Below are 25,912 nucleotides of genomic sequence, written 5' to 3'. Positions count from 1 at the left end.
ATGGGTCTGCGATCTGATTTCCACAGGCTACAAGATAGTTTCTCTCTTGGCCACCAAACAGATTCTTCCCCTCCAGCATACCCGTATCCCCGGTTCACCGGGAGGCCCTGTTGGCGGCGGTAAATGATTTGCTGAATCGTGGGGTGATTGTACCGGTTCCGGACTCGGAACACTTCCAGGAATTCTACTCAAATCTGTTTGTGGTTCCCAAGAAGGAAGGGGTACATCTGATCTTGGACCTAAAATCCCTCAATCACTTTGTGAAAGTGCAGAGGTTCAGAATGGAATCAGTTCGCTCAGTAGTCGCTGCACTCCATCAAGGGGACTCCCTGACGTCCTTAGACATCCAGGATGCGTACCTGCACATAACCATATGCCTTCGGCATCAAAAGTTTCTGTGATTTGCAGTCAGGGAAGCCTATTACCAGTTTGTGGCTCTTCCTTTTGGTCTGGCATCACCCCCCCGAGTCTCTCCCAATGTACTGGCTCCAGTTTTGGCGTTGCTGCGACAACGTGGGATCGCGATTGTGGGATACCTAGACGATCTCCTCCTGAGAGCATCTTCCACCTCAGATTTAGAGGAGGATGTGGTGATCACCATGCAGACCCTGCAAGAATTTGGGTGGCTGTTGAACCTCAAAAAGTCGGTGATTGTGCCGACCCAGCAGCTGGAGTACCTAGGTTTGCTGTTGGACTCCAGGGAAACCAGAGTTTTTCTCCCTTCAGACAAATTGCAGACTCTCAGATCCGCTGTCAAACTGCTGATGAACCGCAAGTGGTCGTCGCTCCGTTTTTGCATGCGAGTACTGGGACTAATGGTAGCCTCCGTCGAGGCAGTACCTTATGCCCAGTTCCACACCAGAGTCCTGCAGAAGGAGATTTTGACAAAATGGGACAAATCTCAGTTGTCCCTGGATCGACGGATCCAGGTGAGCCAGTCAGTCAGGGACTCGCTGATCTGGTGGTTGAGGTCCCCGGTGATTCAGTCCTGAAAATCTTTCCTTCCTCTGAAATGGACGGTGATCACAATGGACACCAGTCTATCCGGCTGGGGTGGAGTGATGGGGGTTCCATCAGCTCAGGGCCTCTGGTCGACGGTAGAATCCGAGTTTCCGATCAATCTGCTCGAATTGAGAGGCATCAGGCTGTGCCTCTACACATGGTCGATGAGACTTCAAGGGCGTCCGCTCAGGATACAGTCAGACAACGCCACTGCTGTGGCGTACGTCAATCACCAAGGGGGAACAAGAAGCTCAGCCGCTGCACGGGAGGTCGCACACATACTTCGGTGGGCAGAGCGACACGTATCGGCCCTGCTGGCCATTTACCTCCCGGGAGTGGAGAACTGGCAGGCAGGACTATCTGAGTTGACAGATGCTGGACCCAGGAGAATGGGCATTGCATCCGGAGATATTCAGGTTGCTGTGCCTGAAGTGGGGAGCACCAGATGTGAATCTACTGGCCTCCTGTCTCAATCGGAAGGTGACAAGAGATCCGTGGGCCAACACGTCAGATGCACTGGTGGCTCCGTGGGATCAGTACCAGCTGATCTACGCCTTTCCTCCACTGAAACTGTTGCCACGTCTGATTCGCAGAGTGGAAGCCGAGGGGATCCCAATAATCCTGGTTGCCCCAGATTGGCCTCAGCATCCTTGGTACGCAGACCTGGTGCGTCTGGTGGCAGACGCTCCTTGGCGACTGCCGTTGCGAGAGGACCTCCTGTCTCAAGGTCAAATTCTCCATCCTGCTTTACCATTGCTGGCTTTAACGGCATGGCTATTGAGAGCCAGGTGTTGAGGAACCGGGGTCTGTCGGACTCAGTGATTCCAACTATGTTGAGAGCACGGAAATCTTCTTCTCGGAAGATATACCATCGTACCTGGAAGGCCTACATCTCCATGTGTGAGGAGAAAGGATGGCATCCGTGCTCCTTTTCCATATCCAGGATCCTGCTGTTTCTCCAGCAAGGAGTCGACCAGAAATTGGCATTAAGCACCATCAAAGGGTAAATCTCAGCCTTGCCAGTCTTTTTTTCACCGACCCCTGGCATCGCACTCCTTAGTGAGTACCTTCATTCAGGGGGTACGACACGTAGTCCCTCCGGTGCGTCCACCGTTACCCCCATGGGATTTGAACCTGGTGTTGTCGGCGCTTCAAAAACCGCCGTTTGAAAATATCAGGGAGATTCCCCTGTTGACTCTTTCCCAGAAAGTGGTATTCCTAGTGGCCATCACATCGGCCAGGAGAGTTTCAGATCTGGCGGCCTTGCCCTGCAAGTCGCCCTATCTGGTTATCCACAGGGATAAGGTGGTGTTGCGTCCGCAACCCTCCTTTCTTTTTTTCTTTTTTTTTTTTTCCGCAACCCTCCTTTCTACCGAAAATGGTCTCTGCTTTTCATATCAATGAGGACATTGTATTACCATCTCTGTGTCCTAAGCCGAAGCACCCTAAGGAGGTGGCCCTTCATGCTCTTGACGTGGTTAGGGCTCTGAAGGTGTATTTGTCTGCCACGGCTCCCTTTCGGAAGTCAGAGTCACTGTTTGTTTTGGTGGCTGGTCCAAAGAAAGGCATGGCGGTCTCGTCAGCCACCATTTCCAGGTGGATCAGACAGATTGTAGTACAAGCCTACGCCTTGAAGGGGCAGGTGCCCCCCTTTCCGGTCACGTCCCACTCCACAAGGGCAATCGGAACATCTTGGGCCTTCCGACACCAAGCGTCGGTCGCTCAGGTGTGTAAGGCGGCGACCTGGTCGTCTGTCCACATGTTTACCAAGTTCTATAAGGTAGACGTCAGTGCATCGGCTGATGCCTGTTTTGCAGGCCGCTGTGTAGTTGCAATTGAATTTGCAATATATATTTTTTCATGGTGTTTCGATAAAAACGCAGTGCTTTTATGTTAATGCCCTGGTGCATTACTTCTGCAGTTTGCTGCGGTCTTGGGGATCACTCCTGTTGAGGATGCCCTGTTTTTTTTTGTGGTGGTTTTCCACGTACTGTTGTTTTTGTGTGGGTTTAGTTTCACTAGTTCCCACTTGTCATGGTGGATTAAGTTTTTATGCTGTTCTTCCCACCCCTCGTTTTGGCACTGCTTGGGAACGTCCCATTTGTTATAGAGAGGAGCTGTGTCAGTCGGTGAATATAAGAGAAAATGGGATTTTTTTGTACTCACCGTAAAATCCCTTTCTTTGTAATTCACCAACCGACACAGCACCCCTGCCCCTCCTTTTTATCTTTATGTTATACTGCTTGTTGACGTACTGATGCTGCTTTGCAGGGTGGGGGTTTGTAGCCTGAGGGACCACCCCCCTGGGCGGAACTAAGAGTTTTGAGTGTTGTATTAAAACTATGCCTAGTATTCTCCTAGTGATAGGGCTAACAACCCATTTGTTATGGAGAGGAGCTGTGTCAGTCTGTGAATTACAGAGAAAAGGATTTTACGGGGAGTACAAAAAATCCTATTTTTTTGTACTCCCCGTAAAATCCTTTTCTCTGTAATTCACCAACTAACACCGCACCCATCCCTCCTGTTTTTTTCTTTGCTTTATACTGCTTGTTGACGTACTGATGACTGCATGGCAGGCTAGGGGGTTGTTACCTAAGGGACCTTTGGGTTAAGGTATCCCCGCGCTGTCGTCAAGGGCCTAAACTATTTAAAAGGATAGGTTGCAGCAAACTACCGACAGGGGTATGAACCCTAACCCCCAGATAATAAAAATGAAAATCAAATAGATGGTGTTGCGCTACCTGGACTAGATATAAATATAAAGAGCCTAATACTGGAAGAAATAAAATCTAGCTATAAATCAACTAGCCTATCTTAAATAGAAATTAAAGTGCCTTGTGCTATGGAGGAACCAGTGTATTATAAAACTTAAATTCCAGAAATCATGTGTTTATATATCAACATAAGTAACTAAGTAAAAGGAAAGCGATGGGAGGGGGATTAGGTGGTCATAGAAGATATACGTGAACTCGGTATTAGGTATCAACCTATACAGAGGTTATTTATCAAATGTCATAGATCACGTTAGTATTATAACCCCATATTTTACACTAAAAAATATCTAAAACCGTTCTTTAAAATTAGTATATATAAATTAAATGGTGAGGTAACATTTTATCTCATGATTGGTATATATTAGCACTATATTCCCCCTAGATATAGTGCCCCTTAACTAGTTCGACAATCCCCAACTGATCCATTATTTGTATTTATCCTGTAATTTTAAATATTGGGGTATCCAAAATCGGATTAAGGTAGTATGGACCAGTGGTCCAGAGCTAGTTCAATATAGCCATATATATATGTTATTTATCCTGGCTTTTTGGGTATCTAAGACCAAATTAGGATAATATGGGAAGTAGAAAGTTTTCCCATTATTGTCGTTTTGTCAGGAACCGGAAATGGCGTTCAAGATGGACCCAAAATGGTTCATTTATACTATCACAATACAAAAAATAGTTTTACAAACATGTGAATTGGATATTATATAAAATGAGTATTGCAAGATCATTACATTAAAACAAGTATCAAATCTAAAACCAAGTTAAAAGATATAAAAATAAGTAAAAATATATATTTTTTAGAAATCGCTGATAAAACAGTTTAAGTCGAAATCAATGTTCAAACCTTGGGGGGTAAATGTGTCCAGAATAAAAATCCACTTAGATTCTGCTTGACTGAGTGTCCTAACTTTGTGGCCCCCCCTCCAGTGTTTCTTATATGGTTCTATGCCCCAAAAGGTCAAATGAGTAGGGTCTTTATTGTGGTGGGTACTGAAGTGTCTGGATACACTATGCTTGTCAAAGCCGCTAATAATGTTCTTTACATGTTCTTTTATTCTTACTCTCAGCGGTCTTTTGGTTCGCCCAACATATTGTAAGCCGCAACTACACTGTAAAGCATAAACAGCTCCCTTGGTGTTGCAGCATATGAAATCCTTAATATTATATGTGTTTCCAGTACTTGTAGAGGTGAAGTTAAATTTCTTTTCGACCGGCTTTTTTACTCTTGTGCACGCATAACAGCGTCTACAGGGAAAAAATCCCTTGCCTTTAAAGAACGTTAAACCATTATAGGGGGGATCGGGGATGTTTTTTACTATCTTATCCCTTAGGGTTGGTGCTCTTTTATAAATAAATCGTGGATATTGGGGTAGGATTTCCTGCAGGTGTATATCTGACCTTAGTATGTGCCAATGCTTTTTAATCATTTTCTCGATCTTCTTATGTTGCATATTATAATTCAATATTATTGGTACTCCATCACTTTTGTTCATAGTGGGTGGTTTATCCTTTATTAGTGTTGCTCTATCCATATTCTCAATTTCTGTGATGTTTGTCTTGATATCTTCACTCTTGTAGCCTTTATGGATAAATCTATTTCCAATTTTCTCTGCTTGTGTCACAAAATCTCTTGGGTGGGTGCAGTTCCTTCGTAGCCGGATCATTTGTCCTTTCGGGATATTGCTCAACCAATTCCAATGGTGGCAACTATCAGTGGGCAAATAGCTGTTCCTGTCCACATTTTTGAAATGAGTTTTAGTATACAATGATTTCTCTTCTTGTTTTATTTCTAGGTCCAGGAACGTAATGGTCTCGTCACTTATCTCCCACATTAAATTAATGTTCCTGTCATTTTTATTTAATCCTTCTAGGAAGGAGATTAGTTTGTTTTTTTCCCCTTTCCACAGTATTAATATGTCATCTATGTACCTTTTATAGGTCACTAGTTCTTCAGGGGGGTTCTTAAAAATCGTCTCCTCCTCCCATTGTGACATGAAGAGACATGCCACACTGGGCGCAAATTTTGCGCCCATCGCTACACCCACTTTTTGATAATAATTTCGATCATACCAAAAATAGCTGCTTTTTAAACAGAAATCTAAACTTTTAATTAAAAATTTTCTTTGGAAGCATGGCAAGGTCGAGAATTTTCTTAGGCCCCATTTTGTGGCTTCACATGCCTGATGATGTTGGATAATTGTGTACAAGGAAGCCACATCGGCAGTTGCCAGTATCCACGGCGTTTCTCCTTTGGGGGTCTCCTCTATTAGTTGCAGTACTTGTTTAGTGTCTCTCAAGTAGGCTCTAGTTTGTTTGACCACTGGTTGTAAGTAATTATCCAGATATTGTCCTATTCTTGAGGTCAAGGAATCGATTCCATTGACTATAGGTCTCGGTGGGGGGTTTGTGCTATCTTTATGTATCTTAGGTACTGAATAAATAACAGGAGTCCTGCACGAATCAGGGATCAAGAACTTGGCTTCCTTTTTGTTGAGAATATTTCTCTTTAAGCCTAGATGTACAATCTGCTCTAATTCCTTTCTGCATCTAAATACCGGATTGCTCGGCAGTACTTTGTATGTGTCTTTATCTTCCAGTAGCTTCTTCATGGTCTCTTTGTATTGTGTTTTAGATTGGACTACAATTCCTCCCCCTTTATCTGCCGGGCGGATGACAATGTCTTTTCTCTTTATCAGTTTACTTATGCCATTTTTTATGAATTTCGGTCCTTCTAGTTTTTTGACTTTCATTTCCTTTAGATCTTGCAATACTACTTTTTTAAAAACATCTATATGTTTATTATTATTTAAAACTGGATTAAAAACAGATTTGTTTCTTAATTCACTATGGACTATTTCTTGGTTTTCTACAGGCGGTCGTCTTTTAGAGGGGTTACTAGCTATGTATTTTTTGATGTTTAAGGTTCTGATGTATTTTTGGATCTGTATATAGGTCTCAAATTTGTCTAGGTTTTTTATCGGTGCATATTTCAGACCCTTATCCAGTACTCCAATTTCTTCGTGGGATAGGGATTTGCCACTTATATTACAAATACCTTCACCTTTTAATTTCTTCTTGGCCTGCGATCTCTTTCCGGCTCTCTTTCCTCTCTTCTTCCTGGGCTTCTCCGTGGGTCTCTTGGTTCCAACGCCCATTTTGGGGGATGATTCTCCATCCCTCTCTCTAAAAAAGCCCTCCTCTGGTGTGGGTCTTGATAATAATTTTGCATTCCTCCGTCTCTTTCGTCATCATAATAATCTCTTAGTGGAGCATAATGGTTGTACAATGCTATCGGATTCTGATCATTTGTGCCATTGTCTCTTTGTGGGGGGCGCCAATTGTCCCTATACCCATTTCCATCATTCATCCGATTATCCCTTTGTGGGGGTCTCCAATTATCTCTTTGTCCGTTTCCATGGTTGTGTGGGGGGCTTTTTTCTCGTGGTCCATATTGGCCCCTATTTTCTCTCTGATCATAGGTGGTTCTGTTATTGTTACCGTTACCATTATGTTGTTTCTTATTGTTATATTTCCAATAAGGTTTTTTCCCTTTATTTTGTGGGGTATTGTACGGATAGTATGGTCTTTGATCATGGTTATGCGGGGTGGAGTAGTTATGGTCATTTTGTGGTTCACTATTTCTATGATGTCCTGGGGAGTGTCTTTGTTGCTCATTCGGATATGGTCTTATTTGGGTTCCAGTCTGTTGTGGGATTTTTTCTGGTGTCGAGAAAGTAGAGATGGGGTCAGAGTAGCCTAATTTGCTCTGCCATTTGAATACCTCCTCTTTTTTAAAATCATTAATGTCTCTGGTGTACTTCTTGCTCTTCCTAGTTTTAACCTCCTTATCTTTCCTATTTAAATCCTTATTTAGTTGCGTGGTTAAGGATATGAACTCCGGTTTCTCCTTATGGTTCTCAAGTTCTCCTTTGATTTCTTCTATTGTCTGCTCAATCTTACACATCTTCCTTTGCTTTCTTCTCAATAAGAATTCCAGGAGTTCCAATCCCTTCTCATTGAAGAACTTGAACCATTCATCCATGGAGTCCTGGTCTAGGAGTCCATCATTAGGTGGTACATCCCATCTGAGACGTCTGGGTACTATTTTATCTTTTATGTATTGTTCAAAGGTGGCTATATCCCACCATAGGCTCACCTTTTTCTCCATGTTATGACTTAGTTTCCGCATCAGACTTTCTAGGTCAACATTTTTTTGGGAATTAGGATCAGTACTATTAAAAACTTCCTCTAAGTTAACTTTTCTTTTTTCCATAAAGGAAAATACTTCCATGACTGCAGCCGGGATATGTGGGATATTTAATAGAGTAATTTGGGTTAAGGTATCCCCGCGCTGTCGTCAAGGGCCTAAACTATTTAAAAGGATAGGTTGCAGCAAACTACCGACAGGGGTATGAACCCTAACCCCCAGATAATAAAAATGAAAATCAAATAGATGGTGTTGCGCTACCTGGACTAGATATAAATATAAAGAGCCTAATACTGGAAGAAATAAAATCTAGCTATAAATCAACTAGCCTATCTTAAATAGAAATTAAAGTGCCTTGTGCTATGGAGGAACCAGTGTATTATAAAACTTAAATTCCAGAAATCATGTGTTTATATATCAACATAAGTAACTAAGTAAAAGGAAAAAATATTCCATAAAGTGCAAATGTCTTATGTTAAAACGTGCAATACATAGTGCATGATTACAAAAAATTGGTAAAATACAATCTTTAGTGAAGTTAAATAAAGTGCCAGTGATAATTAGTTCCGTAATCTTCTTAATAAAAAACAAAATTATTAATTATGTATATAAGACAGTCTATATATAAGCTGAAATAGGTGCTCAGTGACTTGTTCAGTGCTTCTCAAAAAGAAAAACAGGTGCCAGCAATCGTGTTGTAATTTCTGTGTCTCCAGTATACACGGCACACTAGGTAAAATGGCCCCTTACCTTACTGCTGTAAGGTAAACAGCAAATCAAGCAGCAAAAACAAGGGTCCAGGGATTCTATCCCAATTCCTAGCAGGTGGATATTGGTCCCCTCAGGTAGGTATTTTTCCTCTCAGATAGTTTCCATATAGATCTTTGGCTTCAGTATAACTCCCAGAGGTCTCATAGGAAAGATAGAGGTACACTCGGATGGTGAAGTACGTTCGTAAAATTTATTATAACGATATATAAAAAGGGGTACTCACAAACATACGATAAAATACAGCTTTAAAAACGGACAAGCATTCCGCTCGTGTATGCGAACGTCACTTCCGGTATCCTCGTTCCGACGCGTATCGTCACTAGTCACGTGACTTCATCAGGGAATGGGATACTCTAGCACGGAAGTGTCTTTTATATGCACGTGTATGGCGGCCATTTTACTGAAGTCTCCCATACGATAACATTGGCACAGCCATCTTTTTGGAGTCTTCCATAAGCTAACATGGTGCAGCCATCTTTTAGGAGTCAATCTACACCCAGCATCATTTTCCACATATCTAAGCTACACCCGCGGCCATTTTTCGTTGGTCCCGGTTAGCAGCCATTTCCCCATAGCTCGCCCAGGGGTTATATCTGCAGTGATGTTTTTATATATAATGGTGGGAGTTTCTATCGGGTTCTTTTATTCCATTAAATATCATATACAAATTTGTTCGCAGTTCCATTGGTTCACATCAAATTTCTATCGGGGGACAGCGGGGGAGAGGGAAGGGGGGTGGGGGGGGGGGAAAGCGATGGGAGGGGGATTAGGTGGTCATAGAAGATATACGTGAACTCGGTATTAGGTATCAACCTATACAGAGGTTATTTATCAAATGTCATAGATCACGTTAGTATTATAACCCCATATTTTACACTAAAAAATATCTAAAACCGTTCTTTAAAATTAGTATATATAAATTAAATGGTGAGGTAACATTTTATCTCATGATTGGTATATATTAGCACTATATTCCCCCTAGATATAGTGCCCCTTAACTAGTTCGACAATCCCCAACTGATCCATTATTTGTATTTATCCTGTAATTTTAAATATTGGGGTATCCAAAATCGGATTAAGGTAGTATGGACCAGTGGTCCAGAGCTAGTTCAATATAGCCATATATATATGTTATTTATCCTGGCTTTTTGGGTATCTAAGACCAAATTAGGATAATATGGGAAGTAGAAAGTTTTCCCATTATTGTCGTTTTGTCAGGAACCGGAAATGGCGTTCAAGATGGACCCAAAATGGTTCATTTATACTATCACAATACAAAAAATAGTTTTACAAACATGTGAATTAGATATTATATAAAATGAGTATTGCAAGATCATTACATTAAAACAAGTATCAAATCTAAAACCAAGTTAAAAGATATAAAAATAAGTAAAAATATATATTTTTTAGAAATCGCTGATAAAACAGTTTAAGTCGAAATCAATGTTCAAACCTTGGGGGGTAAATGTGTCCAGAATAAAAATCCACTTAGATTCTGCTTGACTGAGTGTCCTAACTTTGTGGCCCCCCCTCCAGTGTTTCTTTATATGGTTCTATGCCCCAAAAGGTCAAATGAGTAGGGTCTTTATTGTGGTGGGTACTGAAGTGTCTGGATACACTATGCTTGTCAAAGCCGCTAATAATGTTCTTTACATGTTCTTTTATTCTTACTCTCAGCGGTCTTTTGGTTATCCAACATCATCAGGCATGTGAAGCCACAAAATGGGGCCTAAGAAAATTCTCGACCTTGCCATGCTTCCAAAGAAAATTTTTAATTAAAAGTTTAGATTTCTGTTTAAAAAGCAGCTATTTTTGGTATGATCGAAATTATTATCATCAAAAAGTGGGTGTAGCGATGGGCGCAAAATTTGCGCCCAGTGTGGCATGTCTCTTCATGTCACAATGGGAGGAGGAGACGATTTTTAAGAACCCCCCTGAAGAACTAGTGACCTATAAAAGGTACATAGATGACATATTAATACTGTGGAAAGGGGAAAAAAACAAACTAATCTCCTTCCTAGAAGGATTAAATAAAAATGACAGGAACATTAATTTAATGTGGGAGATAAGTGACGAGACCATTACGTTCCTGGACCTAGAAATAAAACAAGAAGAGAAATCATTGTATACTAAAACTCATTTCAAAAATGTGGACAGGAACAGCTATTTGCCCACTGATAGTTGCCACCATTGGAATTGGTTGAGCAATATCCCGAAAGGACAAATGATCCGGCTACGAAGGAACTGCTCCCACCCAAGAGATTTTGTGACACAAGCAGAGAAAATTGGAAATAGATTTATCCATAAAGGCTACAAGAGTGAAGATATCAAGACAAACATCACAGAAATTGAGAATATGGATAGAGCAACACTAATAAAGGATAAACCACCCACTATGAACAAAAGTGATGGAGTACCAATAATATTGAATTATAATATGCAACATAAGAAGATCGAGAAAATGATTAAAAAGCATTGGCACATACTAAGGTCAGATATACACCTGCAGGAAATCCTACCCCAATATCCACGATTTATTTATAAAAGAGCACCAACCCTAAGGGATAAGATAGTAAAAAACATCCCCGATCCCCCCTATAATGGTTTAACGTTCTTTACAGGCAAGGGATTTTTTCCCTGTAGACGCTGTTATGCGTGCACAAGAGTAAAAAAGCCGGTCGAAAAGAAATTTAACTTCACCTCTACAAGTACTGGAAACACATATAATATTAAGGATTTCATATGCTGCAACACCAAGGGAGCTGTTTATGCTTTACAGTGTAGTTGCGGCTTACAATATGTTGGGCGAACCAAAAGACCGCTGAGAGTAAGAATAAAAGAACATGTAAAGAACATTATTAGCGGCTTTGACAAGCATAGTGTATCCAGACACTTCAGTACCCACCACAATAAAGACCCTACTCATTTGACCTTTTGGGGCATAGAACCATATAAGAAACACTGGAGGGGGGGCCACAAAGTTAGGACACTCAGTCAAGCAGAATCTAAGTGGATTTTTATTCTGGACACATTTACCCCCCAAGGTTTGAACATTGATTTCGACTTAAACTGTTTTATCAGCGATTTCTAAAAAATATATATTTTTACTTATTTTTATATCTTTTAACTTGGTTTTAGATTTGATACTTGTTTTAATGTAATGATCTTGCAATACTCATTTTATATAATATCTAATTCACATGTTTGTAAAACTATTTTTTGTATTGTGATAGTATAAATGAACCATTTTGGGTCCATCTTGAACGCCATTTCCGGTTCCTGACAAAACGACAATAATGGGAAAACTTTCTACTTCCCATATTATCCTAATTTGGTCTTAGATACCCAAAAAGCCAGGATAAATAACATATATATATGGCTATATTGAACTAGCTCTGGACCACTGGTCCATACTACCTTAATCCGATTTTGGATACCCCAATATTTAAAATTACAGGATAAATACAAATAATGGATCAGTTGGGGATTGTCGAACTAGTTAAGGGGCACTATATCTAGGGGGAATATAGTGCTAATATATACCAATCATGAGATAAAATGTTACCTCACCATTTAATTTATATATACTAATTTTAAAGAACGGTTTTAGATATTTTTTAGTGTAAAATATGGGGTTATAATACTAACGTGATTTATGACATTTGATAAATAACCTCTGTATAGGTTGATACCTAATACCGAGTTCACGTATATCTTCTATGACCACCTAATCCCCCTCCCATCGCTTTCCCCCCCCCCCCCCACCCCCCTTCCCTCTCCCCCGCTGTCCCCCGATAGAAATTTGATGTGAACCAATGGAACTGCGAACAAATTTGTATATGATATTTAATGGAATAAAAGAACCCGATAGAAACTCCCACCATTATATATAAAAACATCACTGCAGATATAACCCCTGGGCGAGCTATGGGGAAATGGCTGCTAACCGGGACCAACGAAAAATGGCCGCGGGTGTAGCTTAGATATGTGGAAAATGATGCTGGGTGTAGATTGACTCCTAAAAGATGGCTGCACCATGTTAGCTTATGGAAGACTCCAAAAAGATGGCTGTGCCAATGTTATCGTATGGGAGACTTCAGTAAAATGGCCGCCATACACGTGCATATAAAAGACACTTCCGTGCTAGAGTATCCCATTCCCTGATGAAGTCACGTGACTAGTGACGATACGCGTCGGAACGAGGATACCGGAAGTGACGTTCGCATACACGAGCGGAATGCTCGTCCGTTTTTAAAGCTGTATTTTATCGTATGTTTGTGAGTACCCCTTTTTATATATCGTTATAATAAATTTTACGAACGTACTTCACCATCCGAGTGTACCTCTATCTTTCCTATGAGACCTCTGGGAGTTATACTGAAGCCAAAGATCTATATGGAAACTATCTGAGAGGAAAAATACCTACCTGAGGGGACCAATATCCACCTGCTAGGAATTGGGATAGAATCCCTGGACCCTTGTTTTTGCTGCTTGATTTGCTGTTTACCTTACAGCAGTAAGGTAAGGGGCCATTTTACCTAGTGTGCCGTGTATACTGGAGACACAGAAATTACAACACGATTGCTGGCACCTGTTTTTCTTTTTGAGAAGCACTGAACAAGTCACTGAGCACCTATTTCAGCTTATATATAGACTGTCTTATATACATAATTAATAATTTTGTTTTTTATTAAGAAGATTACGGAACTAATTATCACTGGCACTTTATTTAACTTCACTAAAGATTGTATTTTACCAATTTTTTGTAATCATGCACTATGTATTGCACGTTTTAACATAAGACATTTGCACTTTATGGAATATTTTTTCCTTTTACTTAGTTACTTATGTTGATATATAAACACATGATTTCTGGAATTTAAGTTTTATAATACACTGGTTCCTCCATAGCACAAGGCACTTTAATTTCTATTTAAGATAGGCTAGTTGATTTATAGCTAGATTTTATTTCTTCCAGTATTAGGCTCTTTATATTTATATCTAGTCCAGGTAGCGCAACACCATCTATTTGATTTTCATTTTTACCTAAGGGACCGTCCCTTTTTTGCGAAACTGGAAAGTTCTTTGTTTTACATAACATGTAATGCCTAGTATTCTCCTAAAGGTGGCGTAACAAGCCAATGGCTAAGGGAGGAGCTGTGTCAGTCGTTAATTACAGAGAAAATAATTTTACGGATGAGTAAAAAAAAATCTTGCTGTATAAATGACTGACACCAAAATAGTGTCAAGTGTCCGTTATATCGTCGCAGTCCCGATAAAAATCACAGATCGCCACCATTGCTAGCAAAGAAAAAATGATCCCCTATTTTGTAGACGCTATAACTTTTGCGCAAACCAATCGATATACGCTTATTTCAATTTATTTATTTTTTTACCAAAAATATGTAGAAGAATACATATCTGCCTAAACTGAGGAAAAAAATATTTTTGGGGGATATTTATGATGGCAAAAAGTAAAATGCAATTTTTTTTCAAAATTCTCCTTTTTTGTTTATAGTGCAAAAAATAAACACCAGAGAGGTGATCAAATACCACCAAAAGAAAGCTCTATTTGTCGGGGGGGGGGGGGGGACATCAATTTTGTTTTGGTGCACGGTCACACAACCGCGCAATTGTCAGTTAAAGCGACGCAGTGCCAAATCGTAAAACGTGCTCTGGTCAGGAAGGGAGTAAAATCTTCCGGGGCTGAATCAGTTAAAATCAAAACCCTTATTTTTGAGTAAATCACTTTCTTGCTAGCTTTTTCCATGGTTTGTGTCCACCTGCATGAGCGGTGAAGAATCATGCTGTACAGCTGTTCTTGCATGAAAGATTGAGTTTCTTCAGCAGTGTGATTTATGGATGTAGACGTGGGTATTCAAGCACGTTGGGTGTGAAGGGATTGCTGGTCTCTTTGGCAGTAGGTTAAGCTACTCATTCATTTGCACAGAAGTCTGACATTCATTAATCTACACTACAATTTAAAATTGATTACTCTGAGCATAGCTAGAAAGTTGATACCATTATAAATTTTTTTTAGATCTGAGACTTGAAACCTAAGATAGTCATAACTGTGAGTGAAAACATTCAAATTTAATGCAGTGTGTGATCTAGTGCACTTTCCTACAGAAGTAATTTTCTGTTCGGGCTACAGTTTGGAGACCCCTGGTCTAGAGGATATACCTGCATGTTGTGGGCACTTTGACATAAGGTTACACTGAAAATACTTGGCTTTATTTGATCAACCTGGACTGCAGTGTATAGTAACCCAACTAGTGTCTGTTGTTGGTTATATTGTGAAGGACAAAAACAGCAGGAGGTAATTTATCGCAAGACACATGGAAAGATTTTAGAGAAATACATTATCTTTCCCTAAATTGTTATTTGAATCATCATACAACTCCTAATGAGGCCCTTTTTTTTTTATTTTTTTTTTTTTTTTTTTTTGCATTCTTACATCCTCCTCAAAGACGTTAGTTGTCCCAGACTGACCTTTGACTTTTGGGTTACACTTTGTGCACAATTTTTATGGGCTGCTATTACTGGGTCATTCCAAATGGACCAGTGTGAAAATTTCTATATTATAGAATCACACTGTCCTCTTCAGGAAATTTCATAGTTCAGTCCCCGTCTTAGGTGGCTTGGGTTAATTATAGGTGCTCTGTGGGAGTGCTCTTTATTGAGGGAGGGAGGGAGGGATCCACGGACTGCATATCTTTAACTTTATTGTGGAAAATGGATTATATTAATCATCTATAAACCACTTTGAAGTTAACCCCTATTTGATGGGACTTCCTTTTGGTCTATCTGTAGGGGATTGGGGATATCAAGGTTGCTTTTTTGTATTTTGCTTATTCATAGCCAATAAATTATGTAGCTTTACTCTGATGTGTTTATTATTATTTTGTTTTTATTTTTTTGAGTTTACTCTTCCTGCTCTGTAGTGCCAGTCAGGAGTACCCCTAGTGGGAATTCCTCACATACTATAATGTACTGTGTCAAAGGCATAAAGGGGTTGGGCCACTGGGCCCTGCTGGCTTACATTTTGCTAATAGCTTGGGGTTGGTGGGGGGAGGTGGTCTGAATTTTTTAAGGATGCTGGGTCCAAGTTGCCGTCTTCAACAAAAGAGAATGCACTCAACAAAACGTATTGACCACTTATCTCTAGTGTGGTCTACTGCACTTCTTGAGGTAGCCCTATAGATCAGGGGTATGCAACCTTTGAGAGATGGAGATCTACCTGGACATAATTGAAAAGACCATTGCACCTCTTTAAAAAAAAAATAAAAAATCCTCGCCCGGAAGCGGGGATCGGGGGGAAAGGCCATGCGGCTCTGGAGGGTTTGGCTAGATCAGTTTCCTGCCTAAGCTCCATCTACCACTAACTTGGAGATTATATTGTTATAATTTAATAATTATCCCCTTTGATGACATGTCTAGGGCATGGCGCTGGGGAGACGGGGGGGGGGGGGGGTATGGTATTGGGGGGGGGGGGGTAGGGGGGAATAAGCAGAGCTGGGGTTTCAGGGGGTTGGGAGATCAGGAAGGCTGGAATGTTGGGTGCTCTGGAGTGTACAGAAGGTCTGTGGTGTCCGGAGGGCTGGAGTGTACAGAAGTTTTTTAAATGCATGGAAGGTGCAGCGCTGATTCCTGCTGGCAATCCTCTCGTCTTCCCACATGGTATCCTTGGATCAGGGAGAAGGGCTGGTGGCGATGGGCGTGCAGTATCCATATGAAGTACTTGGGTGTGTTTGCAGAAGAGCCCGAGCCTGCCCAAGGTATTCTGGAGGCTTTCCCCACCCAATAGCCGCACGTGTGCAAGGGCCGGGGACTGCCTCTGCAACCTGGGATTGGGTGAGCATGCGTATGTGCCGGTCTTGTAGCGACACTGGGATGTCTTTGCGTTCTACCTGCCACCTGTGCAGCAGTCGACCATTACCCCACAATCGACAAGTTGCCGCCCCCCTCCATAAATGGTCCCTGCTACTTGCAAAACACCACATTCCCTGTTCCTCGTGCAGTAGTTTAGAGGGAAGAACGAGAGAGAGGGCTCATAGTGGAAAACCATTTGGATCATTTATTTTAGAAATAAGGGGTACAATTAGTCAGATTTGCATGTGCCTGATTATACCTGGCACCCTGTGTATACAGCATGTGTAGGCAGCGGTCCCCAGAGATTCTACGTTCTGGAAGTGCGGCATGGCTTGATCCCCAGAGATAACTTGAATGAAAATTGCGCCATGATGACGCAGATAAGCTTCAACACATTTCAACCATCAAATGGTCATCAAGAAACTCTGGGACCTTATTTTAACAAATAATTTTTCAGATATGGACTGGATAAGGATGCATTGCTAATTTCTGTGAGATTGTTGTTAGTTTGCTGTGTGGCACAGATGTATTGACATCTAATATTGAGCGTGGTGTTTTTTTCTTTATCACTGATTTGTATTGTTTGCGTACATTATAACTACAGCTGACATTAGTCATTCAGAATAAGTTTAAAGTATTTGTAACCCCACAAAAAAAAAAAGATATCCTGTTCCCTTATAGCAGGTTAAACAGCACAGTACTTGTGCTGTCTAACCTGCCCTTCTGGAAGCTGTAAAAAACCTGGCTGATCCTGTCAGTATCTGCCCCCCCCCCCCCCCCCTCTGTAAACTGACCACGGTTTAATTGCGGCTAAGCCCTGACACCGTGGTCAGTTTGCGTGCCTCCGTCATCCCGCTGTGCCTCCTCTGTCTGTCTCCGCTCCCTACCCCCCCCCCCCCCGATGTCATTAAATACTAAAATGCTAAATAATTGCTGCCAGACACTCTTTTAAGCTACCATCCTGCGCTGCATTGTCATTAGAAACAAAGCCTCTAAATACCCTTTTTGTGAAGTATCTTCAGGCTGGTCATGTGACTCATGGCCACTCTGCTACTCCAATCCAGATGTACAGTGGGAGTAGCCAGCTCGGTTGTCACGTGACTCCTGGTTGATGTCAGAGGGAGAGCTTGGCTCCTCCTGCTGTAGCCCTGGATCGGAGTAGAACGGCCAGGAGTCACGTCACCGGCCTGAACATGCTTCACAAAAAGGTATTTAGAAGCTTTGTTTCTAATAAACGATGCAGCACAGGATGGAAGCTTAAAAGAGAAGGGTTGGCAGAAAATCATAACGTAGGGTTACTAAAACTTTAGGCTTGATGTACAGAGGACGTTTTACAACCTTCCCTGAATGATTTAACTTCACAGATGGCAAAACTGACTTTAAACCTCGTTTACTGTGTTTATATGCCGCGTTTAGTTGCGTATATATAAAATGTATATATTTTTTTCAAATAGTCAAAAATCTATCTCCATTAAAAACTCCTGTAAACTAAATGCAGCTGAAGGCGAGTTACCGCATTTACAAGCTGTTACAGGCATTTGGCGTTCCAAATGCCTCTGATCAGCCATCTTGAACGCATTTTTTATTTTGCTTTCCAAATAAATGCTTCAAAGGCTTCATGTACACTGCTGCTGGTAAATAGACCTTTAGGAGCAGTTGGGCGTTTTTTTCAGCTGCCCCTGAACTCCTCTGTTTTATCAGTACATGTACTTGGGGTCATTTATAGTCGTTTCCAGGCAGTTGAGTTTAGAAGAATTTTTTTGGAATGCAAAAAAACGGCTTCAGACGCATTTGAAACGCAAAATGCCTGTAACAGCTTGTAAATGCAGTAACTTGCGTTTAGCAGCGTTTCGTTGAGACGTTTTTAATTTTAACAAAAAAAAGGCATGTAAACGAAGCGAAACTGACGTTTTTAGACGCTGGTTTCTAGCTGTCAAGTTAAATCGTTAAGGAGAGGTTAACCACTTCCGGGCCAGCTCAAGAGGATATACATCAGCACTTTGAAGAGGGATATCGTTGTTTTGGCAACAGCTACCTACCATAAACCCGGTATCCTCTTCAGTGAGTGGTCTGGTTTCAGATAAAAGTGGTCTCTGTGGCAGGTTCGCCGCAAGATCACCTTTATCTGCGGCGGGAGAGGGCTCCCTCCACGCTCTGGTGCCTTCTGTCGCTTACCGGAGCCACCGGCAGAGGCGATCGGATCCTTCTTCCTGCTTGATATGGAGCTGAATGAGGGGAAGATGGCCGCCCAGTTCCATACCATTGCAGGGCTGAAGCGACGTCAAAACTTCACTTCTGCCTATAGCTCTTAAAGGGACTTTTTTTTTCTTTCAAATTGCGTTTTTATTTTATGTTTTATTTTTTGCATTTTAGTGTAAATATGAGATCTGAGGTCTTTTTGACCTCAGATCTCAAATTTAAGAGGTCCTGTCATGGTTTTTTCTATTGCAAGGGATGTTTACATTCCTTGTAATAGGAGTAAAAGTGACAATATTTTTATTTTTTTTAGGACAGTGTAAAACTAAAAAACTAAAGTAAAAATGAAAACTGAGTTCAAACCACACATGTGAGGTATTATTGCCTTGATCGGTAGAGCGAGAGCAATCATTAGACCTCCTCTGTAATTCAAAACATGCAACCTGTAGAATTTTTTTAAACAAAGCCTATGGAGCTTTTTACGGGTAAAAGTTTGTCACCATTCCACGAGCGTACGCAGTTTTGAAGCGTTGGGTGTCCATTTACTCAACATAACATCATCTTTCACAATCTCAAAAAAAAAATTGGGCTGTCTTTTACTGTTGTCTTATTTTTTATTTTTTTATTTAAAAATGTGCGCTTGTAAGACCGCTGAGCAAATACATTGTGACAAAGTATTGCAATGACTGCCATTTTATTCTCTAGGGTGTTAGGAAAAAAGAATATATAATGTTTGTGGGTTCTAAGTAATTTTCTCGCAAAAAAACCCCCCTGATTTTAACTTGTAAACACCAAATCTCAGAAAGAGAGGCTTTAAGTGGTTAAACAACATTCCGTGTACATTAAGCCTAAACTCAACTGCCTAGAAAGGACTATAAATGACCCTGTGTGCATATACTGATAACAGAGGAGAGTTCAGGGGCAACTGAAAAAAAATGTCCAACTGCTCCTAAACGTCCCTTTACCAGCAGCAGTGTAAATTAAACCTTAAAGTATTTTTTTCACAATTTACCTAGACGCAAGATTTATCAACTTTGTCAAGAATAATGAAGAGCTGTGTCCTTCAGTGAACGTAGGAGAAAACTGGATTTTTTTTTTTTTGTTACCCATTGTAATATCTTTTTCTCTGAGTTCATTGAAAGACACGACACCCACCTCTTTTGTACTGCTTTGTGACTGAGCTGCCTGTTGCTGATGTGGGCTTTGACTTCCCATAGGGGGTGCTTTGTTCAGCCTAGTGTCCTACTACTTAAGGCAGTGCTATAACTCTCTGGTCAAGAATAATGAAGAGCTGTATTTTTCAATGAACTCATGGAAAATTATTTTATGGTGAGTGACAATCGGATAAATAATTTGGTTGTCTGAATTGTTTTTTTGTAATTGGTTACATACAGAGTTTATGGTGGAGGGATGTTTTTCATAATGCTTTTATTGCCAGAATCACTACTTTTTTTTTTTTTTAAATCAAATAAGTTTTTATTACAAAATAAAATGGTACAAGCCATACATAGAAGTGTGTAGTAGTACAATAATGCTGATTCCTCAGCCAAACATTGACCATAAGGCCACTTGGGACAGTTGTACATAAAATCAGAGCAGTGACAATGGCAATACAGCACATATAATGTATCCAACATATAGAGCAGCAAAAACCAAAAGGAGTGCAGGCTAAACGAGAAAAACATAACAGAAAAAAACAAAAACAAAAAGAGAATTTTCCCTCTGAGTCCACATCATGCTTTACATATAACATATATGTATAGAATCAGACAAATCCCTCGACTCTCAAATACCCAGCTATACCAGTCTCTGCTCTTCCCATGTACAGCCATTGGGAGAGAAAAGAAAGGAAAAAAAAATAACCATACTGTTTACTTATTACTTTCTAATTTCCTCAGTGCATAGGAGCAGTTACTCATGTTCAACCCTGTAATAATCTGTCCTGTATTAGTTGATGAGGAGCTAGCCCTGGAATCTCGAGCCACCTCTGCCACATAGTATAGAATTTGTGTGGCGCATTCCTATGCTGGTAGGTTAGTTTTTCCCTGATTAGCATGTGATTCACTTGGTCAATCCACTGCTGCCTGGTGGGAACCCTGTGTGTGTGATCCACAATCGTGCTATTAGTTTTCTGGCTACATATAATAACCGGATAATTGACGTATGAGCGGTTGGTATCAACAACTCTTCATCTAGGGCACCCAACAGGCAGACCAAAGGATTCCTTGGAATGTTAACCGAAAATGCAGAAGAGATGGTCTCGAGGATCCCATCCCAGTATCGCTTTAGTTTTGGGCACTTCCAGAACATGTGCAGGAGATCACCATGGTCCCTCATGCATTTAGGACACAGGGTTGTATCCGAGACACTCAAGTTATGTAATTTAACTGGTGTCCTATAAGCCCTATGTAGTAGATAGAGATGTTATAGTTAATGGGAGGCCGAAACCGACACCAAGGGGGCGGAGGACAGGCAAAGATTCCAAGTCTCCACATCCATCGGTCCCAGGTCCGCCTCCCATTTCCGCCGACATGGGAGATTTGCCGAGTCGTGTATTGCATTAAGGAGAATGTCATACCCTCTAGATATCATACCCTTTCTTTCAGTTTCCATTAGTATCCCTTGTACCACAGTATGGTCCGTCAGGCGAAGTGGCACACTGCGGGATTGCACTTGTAGCACATGGCGCAACTGTAAATATTTAAAGAAGTCTCTGCGCGGTATGCCGAATTCAGCCTGCAGTTCCATAAAGGACTTCAGCACCCGTCCACTGTAGAATTGTGGAAGGTACCGAAGACCTCTCACCCTCCATAAGCCAAAGCCCCTAAGTTTGAAGAGTTCACCATAATTAGCATTCCTCCAGATAGGGGTGAGTCTTAAAAAGCCACGTATCTGTAGCAGCCATTTAACATAGGACCATAGGGTATTTAGCATGATGATAGTTGGGGAACTCCTGTCCATGTGTGTAACCTGCTTCTTGCTTAGCCAATGCCGTGTCCGGATCGTCAAAGTTGTCAAGCATCCTACGTACCGGATCCAGGGGATCACCCAATCCCCAGCCATCCAGTTGCTATAACTGCAAAGCCAAAAAATACCTTCTGGCATGCGGTATTGCCAAACCCCCCTCGTCTTTCTTATATTGCAGCGTATGTAGACTAAGTCTGGCTGTCTTTCTACACCATATTAATTCCCTAAACTGGGAGTCAATTTTATCAAACCACCGTTTAGGAATCCAGGTCGGGGAATTATGGCAGATATAAAGTAGTTGCGGAGCCCACACCATTTTTATAAGGTTCGCCCTGCCCACAACAGAGAGCGGTAGCTTACACCATGTTTTACATTTCTCCCTGAATTTAAGTAATAGAGGTAGGAGATTCAGAGTGGCATAGTTTGTGACCTCGAGAGATACCAGCACCCCTAGATATCGGAAGGACGTGACTGTTTGAATCATGGTCGCGCATGCAGGAAGAGGTACCGTCAGTGGGGTCAAAGGCAATAGTACCGACTTGTCCCAGTTTATTGAGAAGCCGGATAACGTGCCAAACCGTTTAATCAGGTGCATGGTCGCTGTCAGGGAGCCCTGAGTATCACCTAAATAGATAAGTGTGTCATCTGCATACAATGACACCACATCTGTACCAGTGGCCCTTCTAAATCCAACAATCTCCCGATCCGTTCTCATTCTAGCCGCCAGTGGTTCGAGCGCCAAGGCAAAAAGCAGGGGTGACAAAGGGCACCCCTGCCTCATGCCCCTAAACAGCAGGAATGACTCGGACAGTTCTGCATTAGCTCGGATTCGGGCCATTGAGTTAGCGTATAGCAGTTTAACCCAACGGATAAATGTAGTACCTAGCCCCATTCTCTCCATGACCTTCCACAGGTAAGGCCACTCAACACTGTCGAAGGCCTTGGCTGCATCCAGCGAGAGAATGGCCTGATTACCGGGGTTGTCCACGGGAACCTGGATATTTAGAAATAGACGTTGAATGTTTTGGGCAGTAGAACGTGTGGGAATAAACCCAGATTGATCTCTGTGAATCAATTTTTGTATTACCTGGGACGGTCTTGTTGCCAATACTCTTGCAAGCAGCTTAACATCCATCGTGAGTAAAGAGATGGGCCTATAGGAGTCAGGGGATGTCGCCCTGGTTTTAGAAGTACTATTATAATCTCTTCATTCATGGAGTCAGGTAGAGCACCTGTCTCCAAGGCATTATTAAATACTTTTAAGAGAGTGGGCAATAAAACGGCAGTGTATCGCTTGTATACCTCGGATGGAAGACCATCACCCCCTGGGGCTTTGTCGTTATGAGTGTGTTCCAGTGCCCGAGGCCAATAGTCCTCTGTTATGGGGGCATTCAGCATCTCCCCATCCGAGGCAGACAGGCATGGAAGTTCATTTCCGTCCAGGAAGTTTACAATATCCCTGTCACTTGGTTGTACCTTTAGATGAGTATAAGTCTGCATAAAAGGACCGAAAAATCTGTAGAATCTTGGACGTGTCCATATGGGCCATCCCCTGCGAGTCGCATAAGGAAGAGACCATAGGGGCAGATCCCTGAGCCCTTGCCAGCAGAGCCAGCATATGGCCTGTCGACTCTCCCTCCTCAAAGTGCGTTTGTTGTAAAAAAAAAAAAAAAACTCTTATTCTCTGCTAGTTGTAATGCTACTTGTCTAGACATAGACTGCGCCCCCAACCAGGCCCTTTTAGTATCCTCCGAGGGGTTGTTGATATAGGCCAACTCCGATTCTCTAAGTGCTCTGCATACCTCGACCTCCCAGGCCTTAGTGTTCATTTTAATACCATTAATGGCAGTAATAAATTGTCCCCTGAGGAATGCCTTAGCCGCATCCCATACCATGCCTATTGGGGCCGAGTCTATATTGTAGAAAAAATTTAAGGTTATCTGCTATGGGGGCAGGCTGCGGAAAGAGTGAGCGCCATTGCCATCAGAGGTGCATTGCCATAAACCCAGCCAGGTGCCTGAGAACCTCAGCTGAGTATGGAGGTGGTATATATATGTTGGCGATAATACAAGTCACATTAGCAACCTTACACAGTAAGAAAATGTACCTTCCTCCGGGGTCAATAACTTGTTGGAAGCAAAAAAATTGTGTATTCTGCCTGATCAGGATGCTCACTCCCCTGGCATATGTGGAGTATGTAGAGTGGAATTGAGTGGTATATACTCTAGGCCCAAAACTAGGCATACCAGCAGGAGCAAAATGAGTCTCCTGCAAGCATACAATTCCAGCCTTCATATCCCTGAGGTGTCCCAACACTGCCAATGTCTTTACCAGGCTGCCTAGCCCCCTAATGTTCCAGGAAAGGAATCTAACCTTTGCCAACATTGGTAGAGAGTAAACAGGGGTAGTTTGTAGGGATGCACCGAAATTTCGGCCGCCAAAACATATCGGCCGAAAATGGCCGAAAGGAAAAAACGGCCGATAATTGAGCCGAAAATGGGGCAGGGCCTGGGCGGGGGCCGCCCATCATGGGAGGTGTATAGCGCAGGAGAGCCGCCTCCGCCGTCTGGTTCAATAGAGCGCCGGGAACATCACAGCTTTAATTTCAATAGCTGTGTGTTCCCCCGTCGCGTGCTGTCGCATTCAGCCCCTCCCCCTTGTTCGGGGAACTTTGATAGACAGATCACCCGTCCAGATTGGTTTTGCAGCCTTGAGTGTGTTATTTTCTTGGTCTAGCCACTGTGCCGCCGTTGCTGGGCGGTCAAAAAAGTGCGTCGAGCCCAGAGCAGTAACACGGAGTCTGGCTGGGTATAGCATACCATATTGAACGTTAAGGTCACGACGTCTCCGCTTGACATCAATAAATGTTGCTCGCTTTTTCTGAAGCTCCGCCGAAATGTTCGGAAACAGCGAGATTTTAGAGTTCTCAATTTCAGTGTAATTTCAGCTTTAACCCCCTTGATATCCTCTGAGAGAGCAGCAATGGATTGATTACAAGATGTGACAGCAGTAAATATGTCCCTCAGTGTAGGCTCTCCTTCAGATGCATTAGAGATGATCTGTGTCTCAGGCATGTTATTATCTCTAGGGGTACTCCCTGCACGCCATGCTGCTGACAATCCGTCCTCATCCTCCAAGGGGACTGTATCATCTGCCTCTGGGGAACTTCCAGGGGTGTCCCGGGGTGAGGGCTGGCCAGCCAAGGCGTCCTTACATGTTTTTCCCCTATACAGGAGCTTCTGTGCGGCCTCCTTATAATGATCCCTGCCATCTTGGCCTGGGGGGTCCGTCTGTCCCTTCCCTCCGGTATGGCGTCTAGACATAGCGGTGGGATTCTTTGTGCACGCCGCGGTGGTCCGGGGGGGGGGGTCTCCCCGTATGCAGCGGGGTGTAATGGCTACAAAATCAGCTCTGTGGACAAGGATGTAAGCACGGATGGCCGGCGGAGCTCAAGGCATACACGTCCTCCTACATCAGCCGCTAAGCCACGCCCCCAGAATAACTACTTTAGTATATATTTGGATAACACTTTTAGCCATGGATTCTGAATATATATATATATATATATATATATATATATATATATATATATATATATATATATATATATATATATATATATATATATATATATATATATATATATATAGCTATGTTTATTTTTCTTTGGATTACCTTTTGCTGACTTCACTAGAATTTCTGTTATTGCAATGTCAAATCATAATAAAATTTGTGTATTTTGTTACATTACTGTGTATTAATAAAATGTTGTTTTTTAGACTGTGGTTACATATGCATCTAGAACACTATTGCTAACAATTATATGAAGAATCTGCATTTGATTTGACGTCTTGAAATTATTTCCACAGGTAACGGTGCCCTGAGAAAGAAAGTTCTCATTCAGGGTCAGGGAGCAGAGAGCAGACCAAAAAAAGGGCAAGACGTCACGGTGAAGCTGAAGACTAGTCTGGAGAATGGCAGCGTTGCTGAGGAACATGTCAACCTCACATTTACTTTGGGAGATGGTGATGTCATGCAGGTGAGCCTGTAGATCATTTTGGGATATAAGTATGCAAACGTATTTAAGGGTAAAACACTAATAAGGAATTGTCAG

The 25,912-nt window shown here is 41.9% G+C and overlaps 1 protein-coding gene across 1 annotated transcript in view; it reads left to right on the top strand.

Annotated features, from left to right (window-relative positions):
* FKBP8 (FKBP prolyl isomerase 8) overlaps positions 1-25,912 on the top strand; it is a 301,240-nt gene that overhangs the window by 111,827 nt on the left and 163,501 nt on the right. Inside the window, exon 3 of the mRNA XM_077475920.1 lies at positions 25,668-25,837. Within this exon, the coding sequence (XP_077332046.1) occupies positions 25,668-25,837 (170 nt within the window). The remainder of the gene's footprint in view (positions 1-25,667; positions 25,838-25,912) is intronic.

The sequence above is a fragment of the Lithobates pipiens genome, unplaced genomic scaffold, assembly GCF_037356315.1.
Source record: "Lithobates pipiens isolate NorthernLeopardFrog02 unplaced genomic scaffold, aLitPip1_a1.2 Scaffold_13, whole genome shotgun sequence".
Lineage (NCBI taxonomy): Eukaryota > Metazoa > Chordata > Amphibia > Anura > Ranidae > Lithobates > Lithobates pipiens.
This window is presented reverse-complemented; position numbering and strand designations above follow the sequence as displayed.